Genomic DNA, 14,409 nt, shown 5'->3' on the forward strand with positions numbered 1-14,409 from the left:
CCTCTTTACAAAACTGCTGCAGTTCAGTGAGATTCAGGTGGACTCACTTATTCCACGCTCTCCTGTGAATGTTTGCATGTTATGGCCAATAAAAAAATGATAAATGCAAATGCGTGGGTGGTATTAGTTTAAGCACACACTGTTTATTCATTCTTATGATTCTGATGAAGATCAGACCACATATTATGACCAATTTAGGCAGAAATGTGAGAAATTCCAAACAGTGTACTAGGGCTGCTCGATCATTGAGGAAATAATAATCACGATTATTTTAGTCATAATTGAAATCACGATTATTTCTTTTTTTTTACATCTTTATTTAATTCATTTATTAATCAAAAAACTATGCTGATATTTTCTGTTTTCTGAACAGTCATAAAAGTACAAATGATTTCAAGCACGCCTTGATTAAAGACAGGTCTCTGCTTCACACCTGCCCCCTGCTGGCCAGGCCTCACACCTGCGCAAGTAAACTGAGCAGCGCGGCCTGATGACATCATCACACAGCGCCGAGCCATGGCACCTGAAATGCGAAGGGAAAATAATCCCAGCGGCCTGAAAAGCAAGACTGCTTTGCAAAAAAAAAAATGAAGAAAAAATTAATAAATAATAATAATTCTATTTTTTTTTTTTTTTGCGATCATGCTAATGTTGTAATCATTTAGTGTAGAAATCGAAATCGTAATCAAATTTCGATTAATTGCACAGCCCTACAGTGTACTCACTTTTTTTCCCCACTGTACATAAAACATCCTATAAAATTAAACAAAGTCTCAGACTGAGCCACTAAAGCCTGTAGAAGGGATTAAACCACCAACAGCTTGATCTATCTATAGGGCAACTCTCATAACAGAAGAAACACACACCAGATGGTTATATTGTTATGGCTGTTTACAATCTAATCAGACGGTTTAATCATAGTTGGCTAATTAACACAATACTAATTAACATGCCTTTTCCTCTGAGTACAATGTGCACAATGGAGCCCGTATATCCCCCTTGAGGCATATTTTTTTCAGTTACTTTCTGTCAATATCCCCGAGCCATCCCTCTGCCGCACAGATCACCCCGGGTTACAGCCCTGTCTCCTTGGGTTAATATTGGTTATATGGGAGGAGCACAGTATGTCACTATGCGGATATGCGGCTGTTATTGTGCCCGTGCAGCCCGGCGAGGTCACCGGCAGCCGCTATAGGACTCTTTGAAGAGCCCACAGAGGACAGGCCATTAAAGTGGGGCCAGACAAGAGACTGACACAGCGGCCGGACAGCAGAGTGCGGACGACTGCTCCGGCTTTCCTTCATACACGCCAAAAACACATCCATCTTGACACGTCATTAAGTCTCACATTGAACCTCCGAGACTTTAAAAAGAGTCGCCGCAGTGACAGGGGCAAAGACAGCGTTAGCATTCAGGGGAGAGGAGCGGCTAAAGCTACAGTGCGTGATTTTCAGTCCTTTCAATTCATTATAGACGGGGACGTTTTGAGCTGTAGGCAGAGTACGTATACATACAGGGTTACAAGCATACATCGTTTGTTTATTTGATAGGACAGTGCAAAAAAGCCTATAGCTTCAAGCATACACCATTGTTAATCATATAAAGTTGGCTGTTATGAATCAAGATTAAGCTGACTGGGGGTGTGGAGCGCTGCAAGATCGCTGCTTCCCATTTCTCATCTCTTCTGTTACGTCACACCTCATATACTTCATTCAGCATCTGGGCTACCTTCTTCTGAAGCTCTCACAGGACAAACTGCGAACTTTATGTATCCCCCTGTGAGTTAAACACAGTCCGTGCCCCCAGAGAGAGAAAATATACAGATGGTCCCGTTCTGGAGCTGGTAGTGAAGAGCGTGGGGGCTCTTCTTCGCGCCTCAGAAACGTGATCAGAAAACCAGCACGTGTCGCTGCTCCCCCACCCCCCAAAATAGTTGACAACTATTTTAAATGGTAAATGGACTCAACTTATATTTTCTACCTGTATCAGGGGCTTTACAGTAAGGAACCAGTCACACCTTCACTCTCTCATTCACACACAAATGTATGCAGACACTGGAGGCAAGTAGGGTGAAGTGTCTTGCCCAAGGACAGTGTACATTTGCGGGAGCTGGGATTCGAAAACCCACGACCTTCCGATCACGAGACGACCCACTCTACCTACTACGCCACCGTCGTAGTAATCGATTAGTCGTTTTCTGCTAAACACAGACTCAAATAGAGCAAAAATCTGTATTTTGTACAAGGTAAATTTCCTAAATATGTGTCTCGTCCAATCAGGAATCAGAATTAGCACTAAGAGCTTCTTACGAACATTCACTTCAAGTTCTCTCCATCAAAAACAGCTCAAGTGGCGTCACTATTGCTGTTAGTGGTCAAAAGAATCGTAAAAAAATAATCGTTAGATGAATCGATTACCAAAATAATTGTTAGTTTTAGCCCTAGCCTGTAGGAGGAAGAAGCTTGGGGAGGGACCACTGTTGCATAACATCGCCATTCGCAAAAGGCCTCTGTCCAGCCCATGACGGGTCCACTTACTGCGTCAAGTCTGAAGCAAAGATTACACAGATCCTCAGCGCAGACGTCTACAGCCTGATTTAAGAAACACAACATTGGGCCCAATATGCTTATATAATAATAATATTTACAATAAAACCTGTTGCAGTCCAAATGATTTTTTTTTTTTTTTTTAATGAATAGCTTGGAGTTATGTTTTGTGATCGTATTTACTTGAAACAAGCAAAACAAACTATTTGAATTATTGTTGCAAGCGAGTTGTTCACCTAAAGATATCTTGTTAATGTCTGAGAGGGAAATTTGGGACAGAATAATAACAGGTTTGATTACACCATGCCTTAGGGTTACAGGGAATTGAGAATCTTACTTTTATATGAAAGCATTGTGCAAAAGCAGAAACAGTCCTGATTATATAGCAAACCAACCTTGGGAGAGATATTTGTGAATATGCATCAAAACTAATTTACTTCACACCTATGCGGGTCTTATAGAATACTGCAGAAATGAACGCATCCCACTCACACATCACTCCACCCGTTTTAATGCTGCTTTATGCTTGAGGCGAGTCGGGTATAGTGTACCATAACGAGAGGAGAGAGCACAGGAAATGAATAAATAAAATTGAAACAACTAGATATTTTTAACCTTGACACAGACTTTAGCCACTAGCCAGACAGCCCACAAGAACATTTGTGGTACAGTCGTTCAATAATCCATGCACTAAAGGCCCACGTGCATGTAGCAGGGATTCCCTATAGAATACACCCACTTGTAGTTACTGTATATGCATGTACAAAGACCACAGTAAACCTTTCGGTAGCACTTTACATTACGGGCCAGTAAGTCCGTGGTACTTATAGTGGTAATTACTAGTAATGACAGTGGTACATACAGTGCAATTACAGTGGTTCTTCTTGGTACTTATTATGGTACTTACAGTGGTACTTACAGTGGTAATTACAGTGGTTCTTCTTGGTGCTTATTATGGTACTTACAGTGGTACTTACAGTGGTAGGTACTAGTATTTACAGTGATAATTCTAGGTTATTATTGTGGTACTAAAAGTCATAATTACTAGTAATTAGGGTTAGGGAGACACAGAGTTTCCACTGTATCTCTCATTACTAAGAGACACAGTGGTAACTCTTAGTAATGAAGGTCTACTTCTATGTACTTTGATACTTTAAATGATTGTTTCCAGTAGTTTCAGTGATACATCTATGGTACTTATTGGTAATCCATGGATACTACAGCAGCAATTCATAGGTAGAAAATGTGATACTTCTACACACAGACGTAATTTCTAGGATTGTGTGACTATAAAACAACATAAAACAGCAATAAATAATAAAACAGCAGGGAAAACAAGAAGCACTTAATTAATAAGAGTTACCACTGAATCTAGAAGTACACAACTTGTAATTCTCACTATAGTAAAAGTACCTAGAATTACCACTGTAGTTACCGCCATAAGAACTATTTCAAGTACCACCGTAAGCACCAGTGTAAGAACCACAATAAGTACCTAGAATTACCAGTGTAAATACCACTGTAATCACCACTGTAATTACCACTGTAAGTACCAACGACTTACCGGCCCGTAATGTAAAGTGTTACCAAGCTTTCATAATGTAGCAAAGTATTACACTTACAGCTATTTCACACTTCATGCCACGCCATAATCCTAGTTCTTCAACCTTTAAGCGTTTTCACAGCTAACTTTAAATGGACGGTCAGGCCTTATTCCTCGCCTCTTCCTGCTTTACCAAATATCATCTCAGGAAATGGACCGCTCCCCTGACGGAGGCTTTGTCGTCCTGCATCCTTTAAACACATTTAAAGAAACTTAAACCGACAGTGATTACGTCATTCATCTCTCCCCTTTCATCCCAGCTCTATTTATGCCCCCATCCCATTCTCTGCATATATGCCTTTGCTTTTCTCTTGCTTTGCCGGTTCATAATGCGTCCCCAAAGCTGCATTGTACACAAGCTGACATTAATCCTTCACTGTCTGTTTCTTTCTCCCTCCGCTGAAGGCTGTGAGTCACGGGGGACACAACAGCCACAGTGCGTCGTAGAGCAAGCACACACCTCTAGGGTCACTGCTGGTTCAAGCTTTTTTGAAAAGGCCAGAAATAAACTTTTGGACAAACACGCACATTCACATAGCCCCGGAAGATAGGAAGAAAAAAAAAAAAAAATCAGTTTTCTGGAGATGGTTCGAAACATGACAAGCATAAACAAAGACATGTCAAACACGGTGAGCATTTTCACATTTCCGAGGCCGAAGCGCGGGGTGAGGTTATGCAGGGCGCCGCGTTGCTTTGCTAAAGGAACAGGAGCAAGAAGATCAGAAAGGAAAGGAGAAAATGACTGTGGTATTTTCTGAGAATCAATCTTGGCAGCAATAGAGCTTAGGTGAGATAGATGTCATGTATTCATCTGACAGGGTTAATTTACAGTATAGTCAGCCGTGTACCAAAAACTATCATCTTTCACCTAAGATTTACTTCATATTCTTTGCCTGCCTTCGCTCAGTATTGTCTGGAGCTTAGCCACTATCTTTGTCTTTGACAGAGTAGAAAAGGGACTAAACTACTGTAAGTCTGATACTGGAGACATGCTGACAGGCTCTGTCATTCAAACAGGATGGGATTCGTCAAGATCAAACACAACAGATTTTTAACTTGCGTCTTCAGTCAGGGTTGGCATAGGACTCTTCCAGAAAGTGTGGCTTTTAGTTGTAGACACCAGGGAAGTAATGTGCAAGGTCTAGCTACGAGGTTAATCTCATTTCACACGTTCTTCACATGTCTGCTTGGGTTTGGAGGGTTTTAAATTAGAGTTTGACCCATAGCTAGGTTTTGGAAGCTTAACTCATTGTTTTATCAAGACTCCTGGTTTAAATCTCATAATCATCCCTTAAGGGGGTTTTGAGTGAAAAAAAACAAACAAAAAAAAACGTATTTTGAGCCTTTTCACACCTCTGCGGGCAGCTCACAGGTCGAGGTGACCATGCTGCTTTGTATTTCTTTTGTAAAAGAACTGCAGCCGAGGAGCTCAGGACGCAGCAGAAGAAATTGCATTTGTCAACGTGTGTGAATCTCTATTCTTCTTGTGCGGCGCCTTAAAAGGATTCGCTGTTCTCCTTCTTGGCTCCCTGCCTTTGATCTTCTCAGACAATATCCAGGGGCAACGCCCAAGAAGCTGTGAATTCATATCAGAGGGGCATATTTCCCAAGAGACTGGGGGAAATGAGAGGGGAGCTCCTCAGGAGGCAGTCCGCTCTGGCCCCGGGGCTGTCTGAGCCTGGATACCTGCACATCGCTGTGTGTTTGTGTGGGCAGAGGTCTACAGGAGCATGTACACCTGAGGAGCACGCAGACATTTCAATAAACTACAGGATCTGCTGCAAGACCTGGGACAAATACAGTATTAGACAGTTTGACACTGCGCCCCTCATCATGTTTACATTGAATAAAACAGACTGGCCTGCAAAAAAACATAGGCCTTTTTGGGGGAATGAGACACAAATTGCTTCCTGAATACAATGGGCTCCTCAGATCACATACAGGCCTTGTTTAACAGCTGGGTATCATCCCAGGTGGGGCTATGGCAGTCCTCGCCACTCCCCTAAGAAGGAGCCAGAGTTTACGGTTTCCCAAACTGATTTATGAGCGAGAAGAGCCGCTGAGAACAGAAGTGAAACGTCCTCAAATCACACAAACCAGCAGAGTCAAAGGTATTTGAAAACCTGCCGGATAACTAGGAGCTGACACAAACTAAAAAGAAGAGCATTTTTGTTCCCTTTCTACTCACATGTGACCTTTTCGTTAACAACTAGCCTCTTTTAAAAATGGATGAAAGTAAAAGGCCATCAAAACACTCTTTGAAAGCATTTGCCATTAACCTGCGTCCGGTTACATTTGTAGTTCCACACAATTTGTGCAATGATTAAATGGAAGTGAAACATTCCAGTGGTTCATCTGGTCATCCCATAAGCAATCAGGGTTTCATGAAGGCTAAGAGTAAATGCCCTCTCCTTGAGCCACCAGGCATCCTCTCAATCAACGTCATGTATAGTCTCAAAGAATTTTCTTCAACACTTTAAATTGTCAACTTGAACTTGTTGCAAAATCCCTTTCCCTTGTATCTGTACACTTGTGTAAAGCATCAACCTGTTCAATAATTCATCAACAGCTCAAAGCCATTCAAGGTTGTAATAAACCATTTGATAGCCATCTAAATGGCTTTAATCGTCATATTTGTTTTTATGGTTATGATTTATTCAGGCAACATTGGGCAGCCGCCAAAATGTATGAGGAAAAATGAAACATGATTAATATCTAATGACAAATCCCAGTATGTTGTTGTTTTTTGACATACATTAAGATAAACAAAACAAAAAAAACATTTAAAAGATCATGTTAATTAGCTAACTGGAGGTTTGGCAGATCGATTCTAAGCTAAACCGCAGAAAATAAATGCTTTGAACACAAATGCCATACAACGTATTATATGCTTCTCTCTTAAAGTGACTATAGGGAGTTTAAAAATGTTAAAATTAAGTATTTTCCTCCCCCTACATGTTCCAGCCATGTCCTAATGTGTACAATGAGCCCAGACCTGTTCACCACAACTGCCTCTAAAATCCTGCACTGTCACTCAAAAAGGTGTCACTTCGGGTCCGAATTGCCGTCATGCACGAGCTTAATATAGAAGGTGCAGTTACACATATGGCCTGAGGTGGCAGTAGTGAGTATAAAATGGCCAACTTGCATCCAGCCCCTTTAATTGAAACATAAATACATTCATTTCATTTATTGATTGGTGTTCTAGAGAATGAAAACTTTAACCAATTCATCCCAATATAATTTATGCAGATGATGTCACATTTTCCATCACTTTTAATTGATGAACGGGCCTGTTGGTCTCTCATAAAGGGCTTCTGAACCACTCTTTGTCTGACCCATCACCTGGGACCTGTTTGCCATATGGAGACCCAACCAGGGGCACAACGCCACGGACAACAGAGCTCCGAGGATCATTCAGGTTCTCAAACCCCTCCACCACGTTAAGGTGGCGGTTCCAGGAGGCGCACATGCAAATAATTACAGATAAAATGACAAGCTAAGATACGCTCCACTAGCGGGGGGAGGAGGTGTGTTTTGAACTGGGACCTGACACACAAAGGAAGACTGTTCCATAGTCGGGGCGCTGCCACAGAGAAAAGACAACTGTACGTCAAAATGGAAACTGAAAGTGAAGCAGAGGCACCACACTGTAATCCACACGGCGGAATAAATCCACTATGAAAAAGAGATCTGAAGCTAATGCTAATCCATTCAATAAAGAGAACTCATGGAATTGTTTATTTTGACAGTCATTTCAACATTAAAGGGGGGATATTATGCAAAATCGACTTTTGCAAGCTTTACAACATGTTATTATGTCATTCCCTCATTAAAAACATGCCTGAAGTGTTGCCTTGGCACATTCACGTATGTTTGAGTAATCTGTAAAAACTCTGATGGCAGCCATTTTAGGGATAGGTTTGCCTAGGTCCTCCTAGGAACGCCCCCACCTCCTGGAGACGCCTCCGAGCTTTCGTCACCAGCCGAGTAACCAACCACTGGTCCTCAGCAGAGCCCCCTCCCCACTGATGCCACAGACAGAGTGTGGAGGGGGCATGTCGGAAAGGGTCAGAGGTTCTTAAAGAGACAGAGGCCTATTTCAAGACATTCACTACAGCCATTTTGAGAGAGCAATTTTATACAAGGCAGTTATTCTAATTTACTGCATTTACAGACCAACAGAAGGTGTTGTCATCATTGTGCTATAGACTGGTGCTATGTGATTGAAAAAAGCATAATACCCCCTCTTTAAGGTTCTGTTCACAATGAAAATGACTCACATGCACTGAAGTATAGGCAGTGGACAGCAGTATAGTTGAACACGAGACATGCCTTTGTCACTGGGCTTAATAAGAGCCTGCAGATGCTCGTTCAAAAGTATATCTCAATAAAAGAAAAGCACTGCATTTGATCTGAGAAATCTCACTTTCCTCGTCTGATAAGGGGCTGGAGAGGGGGGTTGGCCACCACTCAATTTATTACACTCCCAACATTTGTAATGCCTCTTAACACAGCAGCGTGAAGCCTGTCAGATAATATTGAATATCCATATCTCCATGCCTGTCCCCTTATACAAGCCGCCCTCTACGCGCACTTACATAGAGGTGAATGGGAAATCCATGCACACTTCAAAGCATCTTAATCTCAAACTGACGCAATGTCGATACGTTTCAATACGCATTCATCAAACCCGTGTGCATCTTACCTGACAACTGCAGAAATCACACTTTTCTTCGTCATTTCATTTACGGTCATATAGAATCGCTTATAAGACGATCAGCGCCAGGCACAAGTTTGCGCGTAGTTGATAAATCTTTAATCTCATGCTTGAAATTGGGGAGATAGCCGGAGACGGGGGCAAGATAAGCAACCATTAGATATCCACAGTGAGATTTTTATACGAGAAGAGTGCTCTATTATAAAATTCAGCAGTTAAGCAGTAGACTGAGTAATACTGTGTCACCCTCCACCAGAAGCTTGTTCAAGAAGAGCCAATAATATCTGAATTACGCTTGAAAAGAAATCCACTTGCACTGACTGTGACTATAATTACATTTTATGGATGTAATAGACCGATGTACCGTTAGACGTGCTATATAGCTAAAATCTAACACTGCTATCTGCCGCTATTAATTTCAATAGGAGACAATGTGCAAATATGGTGGATAATTTGGGGCTTTTCGGGAGCTGCATGGTGGCAAAGTGGTCAGCGTTCCTGTCTCTAAACAATTTACTTTTCCTCATAACGCAGTAACACATTAAATGCCCAAGAAACGTGGTAACATTTTCTTCATAGTGTAATGTGGAAACAGAGCTGCAGCGTGCATTTTTCTCTTTCAATGAAGGCTATCATTTAATTTCTCTTACCCTGCTATTATTGCGCTGTAAAGTAAAGTGTAGCTGCTGGTTGACTCAGTGCAATCCCTCTGAGCGTAGTTAGTGGTTGAATAATTATTAAAGCAAATTAAACAAACGCACAACTGTCCATGTTGCACTGAGGCCCAAATGTGACAGGACAGGCTCAAGCATCCCTCCCTTCATGAAGAGACCATAAATGCATTTTTCCTCTGCGTCAAAGGCTCATTGGAATCAAGTCAAGCTACAAAAAACCCATAGAGAATAATTAACGATGAATAAACTCACAATACCTGGTTCCGTGCCAAATTAACTAGAATGTTTTTGTTTTTAACAATGAATGATTGCATATTTTCGGAATAAAAGGAATGAAAAACTCAAATTCATAAAACCTAAACACCACTATAGATACAGACGGCATCTCGTCATAGAAGGGGGCCAGGCTTCGCCAAGGGGGAAAACAAAATCTTTTGGGAAACACAATTTTTCACTCTTTTTAGCCATTTTCTGGTGAAATGTGACCTTATTTATCACATACAAATGAAGTCAAGTCTAAATCGGGTCCAAGTGGATGTTTATTCACAGCAGATTGTTCAGTAGAAGCGGAAAAAACGGCAGTCATAGCCAAAGACTGTATATATAATGGACAGCTTCTGCTCACTCCTCCCCGTTGACCATAATGACCGCGTTCGAAGGGGAATTCATGGCAGATTTACAGACTCCCCCTCCCCAGCTCTGACGAAGCATGTTCCTACAAAGGGCATAAGGGCGGGATCTTCACTGTAGACTTGGCCCTTGTGTGACGTGTAGCTCGCGCAGCTCCAATGCTAACAGTCCGACCCTCATTAAGTACGAGATTTCTAAAATTCTTCTTATGAAAACCAGCCTGGTTTCTTTAATTGTGACTAACCCGGCGTTATCTCAGGAGGAACATCTAGCCTAGTCTAGTGTTTAAAAAATTGAAACCAGGCGTTAAAGTTGTTCTTAACGTGTCTAAACTCCAATGCTTTCCAATGGGGGACTAGCGGCGATATGGAGGTACTGCAGCAATGGTGGCCTCTAGTGTTGTGGGCATAAAGCAAAGCTTTAACTGTCTTCAAACATGACCATATATGGGAGATTCGCGAGATGCCGTCTGTATGAATGCTAAGTAATATTTTTTTTTATATAGAATACAATTACTAAACTATATTAAAGGCATCTTGACATTCGGGACCTGGGCTAACCTTTTCCAGTATCTACTCTAAAGACACCGTCTGGTCTCTCACTTATGCGATGTCATTTACTCGCCCTTTCCCTCCCTTTATTTCACTACTTCCTCATTCCAACTATAGTTCAGGTTGGTCCGAAAGTGCATTGTCTCCTCTTAAGCCCCAAAACGACCATCATCTCTACATTCACTCCCTTATTGTCATCTTTGATTCATAAATGTATATTTCACTCTATTTCGAGGTCCTTATCGTGACATCTATTTGCTCATTGAGTGGGTTCAAGCCATAAAGAAGACCGAGCAATAGCCAGTGTAATTACAAGGCGTATATCTCACAGGTCTTTCACATTGATGCCGGTGTCTGCCCAGTGATTAATTTAAATTTGTCACTGAAATCTAATTTTATTCCTCCTTTCGCTTAAATGAGCTACGATCTAATTATGGCCTAATGCATAACTTATTAAAGTCATTCTCCTCAATGTGTGACCGCCTGCCAGTCATGTCCCACCTAATAAAAGGGGGGATCCAGGAGCCTCGATAAGTTCTTATTAAACATGCAAACATATTCTTGTGCACCTTGCCGCGCTTTTCCGAGTCCCGCCTGCGCAAATGAGAAGCTCCTAAATAATTCTCTGATAAATTATGACTTATGCAGGAAGCAAATAATTAATTCTCTTTGATGGGATGAAATTCCAAGCGGCCCATCCGGGGGCATTTGGGAAATTTTAAACGGGATGGGATCACAGTGTGTTCCTCAAAAGGCAATTTTCTACAAGACGCTCACGGGGCAAAAAATATTCATCCACCCAGACGGATCCACTAGCAGGCCTTTTGTTATCTTGTGGTGAAAAGAATACGGTTGATACACCAAAAATCAGTTTCTTATTACTTTGATGCTTATAATACCACCCCAGAGGTTTGCGTGATGTTCTATACCAGACTTCTTTGAAGATCAAGGACCACACAGTACAAACAGGGTAAGTGTGAAGTAGGCTCAAACTCTCAGTCATACATGAAAACATTTGTCTAAACCTGATAAATGGAAGAAAGGCCCCAACGCTAAAAGAGAAAATGTAAATATCGTATTTCCTGGACTATAAATCACTTTTTTTCATAGTTTGGCTGGGGGTGCGACTTATACTCAGGTGCGACTTATATATCAAAATATATAATTTCACGATTGTTATTTTCACACTAACAGCCACTGGACGGTGCTCTAGGCTTGTCAAAAAAAGCTAATTGTGGACTTAAAGGGGCTGGATGCAAGTTCGCCATTTTATACTCACTACTGCCACCTCAGGCCATAGTTGTTACTGCACCTTCTATATTAAGCTCGTGCATGACGGCAATTCGGACCCGAAGTGATACCTTTGTGTGTGACAGTGCAGGATTTTAGAGGCAGTTGTGGTGAACAGGTCTGAGCTCATTCTACACACATGGCTGGAACATGTAGGTGGCGGAAAATACATAATTTTAACATTTTAAACTCCCTATAGTCCCTATAAAGGAGCTATACCTGATTTATTTTCTAGTTATGGAATGAAATTTGTTTTGTCTTCCATAAGTATATTGTAAACTCAGACATTTGTGGGGAAAACAATGTGTTCAGTGACCCTGAAACGTGTCCCTGCAAGCTGTGAAATGTGCCTATAAACATGTCCCTGTTAGGAATTGGGATACTACAAAAAAGTCAATTTAGTGGCTTCCTCTTTCATTGTTTGAAATGAAAAAAATCAGGTATAGAGCCTTTAAGGTTAAATGGCCACAGCTAGAGGAACGAGTTCACAAATGGGTGCTTGAGCAGCGTGTTGCTGGGAGAGGCTTGTCAACAGTGCCATTACACCTCCAGGCCATTGTAGTTGAGACTTATACACCGTAGTGACATGTTTTTTTCTTCTTCATTATGCATTTTTTGGTGCGACTTATAGTCCGTAAAATACGGTTTAAAAAACATCTAGATTTCTTCAAGCGCAACAAACCTTGGTACTAAAACAATCCTACAAGACTAATGCTTATAATCCTATATTCCAATTATGTTCGATATCTAATTCTGGTTTAGTGACAGTCTGGTAGTTGTAATCCAATGCAATATGGACATGTATAGAGTCCAGGAACATTAACAACTGAGACAGGACAGATGTCTGATCTGAATCTCAAGCATTGCAGAACATGTATGCAGCAATCTGGAGTTTGCAGGCTTTATAAGACCACATGGAGAGGGTATTTTGACATTTTATTCCTTTAATATTTGCAGCCGTTGCGATTTGCATAATTGTGACCATTGAAATTGAAATTCCGATTTAATTGCGTCAAATTTTGCAGTACTCGTCGAGATTCATTCTTCATCATCGGGCCCTCGTCCCGGCTGGAAATATGTGTGAACTCTTGAAGAATTTGCTTCCATCTAATGATCCTCATTTTTGAGATTAAAGGAATGTCTTTCAAATTAATGACATTTTTCTGAAGTGCTGCGCTTTGCCTTTGAAGAGGTTTCCGAACAAAGTGTCATGTCTCACATTTAGGACTGAAAGACACTTAAGAATGGGCAATTATTTGAGGAGACAGGTAGGGACACCTCCTCTTGAATAAAATATTGTTCTATGTAGTTCTTTGGCTCTTAAAACGCAACTTTTCTGCTAGACTTTAATTCGAAAAGAAACGTTAACTTTCATGCTTTTCTTATTGGACTTGTATTGGAATTGGTCTTCACTGGTTTTATGTGCAACGTCTTGTATCTGTATATTATTGCAATATCATAGCAGTATAGTGTTGCTGGTAATAGTCGATTTTTTTGTTTGTTTATGTTCTCATTGCAGTTAGTATCAAATTTGAACAGAAAAGAGGAATAAATCAAACATAAAAAGCATGCATGTGGTCTAGAGTACAGTATATTTCTACGGTGGTCCACACTTGTGTAATTGGGTACAGGAGGTATTGTAAGGGCTATACAGACTGGGAGATCCACTCAAACAAGGTCAATTATACAACACGTTGAAGAGAAGGTTCACATGCAGTTCCTCACCTGGTCTCTAGGGGGATGTTGCTGTTGAGCACCCAGCTGTTGTGGAGCTGAGCCTGGTCCGAGTTGGAGGTGTTGTCTGCGCCTTGACCCGTCTGGTTGGTGGGGCAGCGGGAGGGCATGGTCTTCCTCTGCAAGCTGACCTGGGTGTAGGGCGCGGGCCGTGCGCAGGTGCAGGCGTGGGGCGGCGGGGGAGGCGGAGGCAGCGGGCGAAATGTGAACTGACCTCCGGGGCTGCTGGGTAATTCTGTAAACAGAGGAGGGAAGACGAGAGAGTTAGTGAGTTAGACTTTTCAATCTTTTTTGGAAGCTACAAATATTTATAAGATGAAGCACAGGATTGTTGCAATATAGTTCTTCCTCCGCTTTATTTATATCGCCATAGCAACACATGATGAATGTTGTAACCATGATGTTTTCACACCATTATGTTTATAGGAATAAAAAGGAGAAGTGGCATTCAATGTTAATGTATGCGGACAGTTAACAAGTCAGCTCGAGCGGGAAACTTTTCCGTTAGCCTGCTCAATACATTTTTCCTATAGCCGTTAGCACTAGCCACCAAACATCTAAAATTATTAACGATCCAGATTTTTTTCATTTGTTGTCTAACCCATCGACCACATTTAGGTGAGGTCAAAGCCAGGTTGGAAATCATTAATGAATGTAAAGA

At 41.4% G+C, this 14,409-nt stretch overlaps 1 protein-coding gene across 1 annotated transcript in view; it reads right to left on the reverse strand.

Annotated features, from left to right (window-relative positions):
- Positions 1–14,409, reverse strand: part of tenm1 (teneurin transmembrane protein 1) — a 464,310-nt gene that overhangs the window by 295,418 nt on the left and 154,483 nt on the right. Inside the window, exon 4 of the mRNA XM_079556162.1 lies at positions 13,740–13,983. Coding sequence (XP_079412288.1) covers positions 13,740–13,983 — 244 coding nt within the window. The remainder of the gene's footprint in view (positions 1–13,739; positions 13,984–14,409) is intronic.

The sequence above is a fragment of the Gobius niger genome, assembly GCF_951799975.1.
Source record: "Gobius niger genome assembly, chromosome: 5".
NCBI classification, from domain to species: Eukaryota; Metazoa; Chordata; class Actinopteri; order Gobiiformes; family Gobiidae; genus Gobius; species Gobius niger.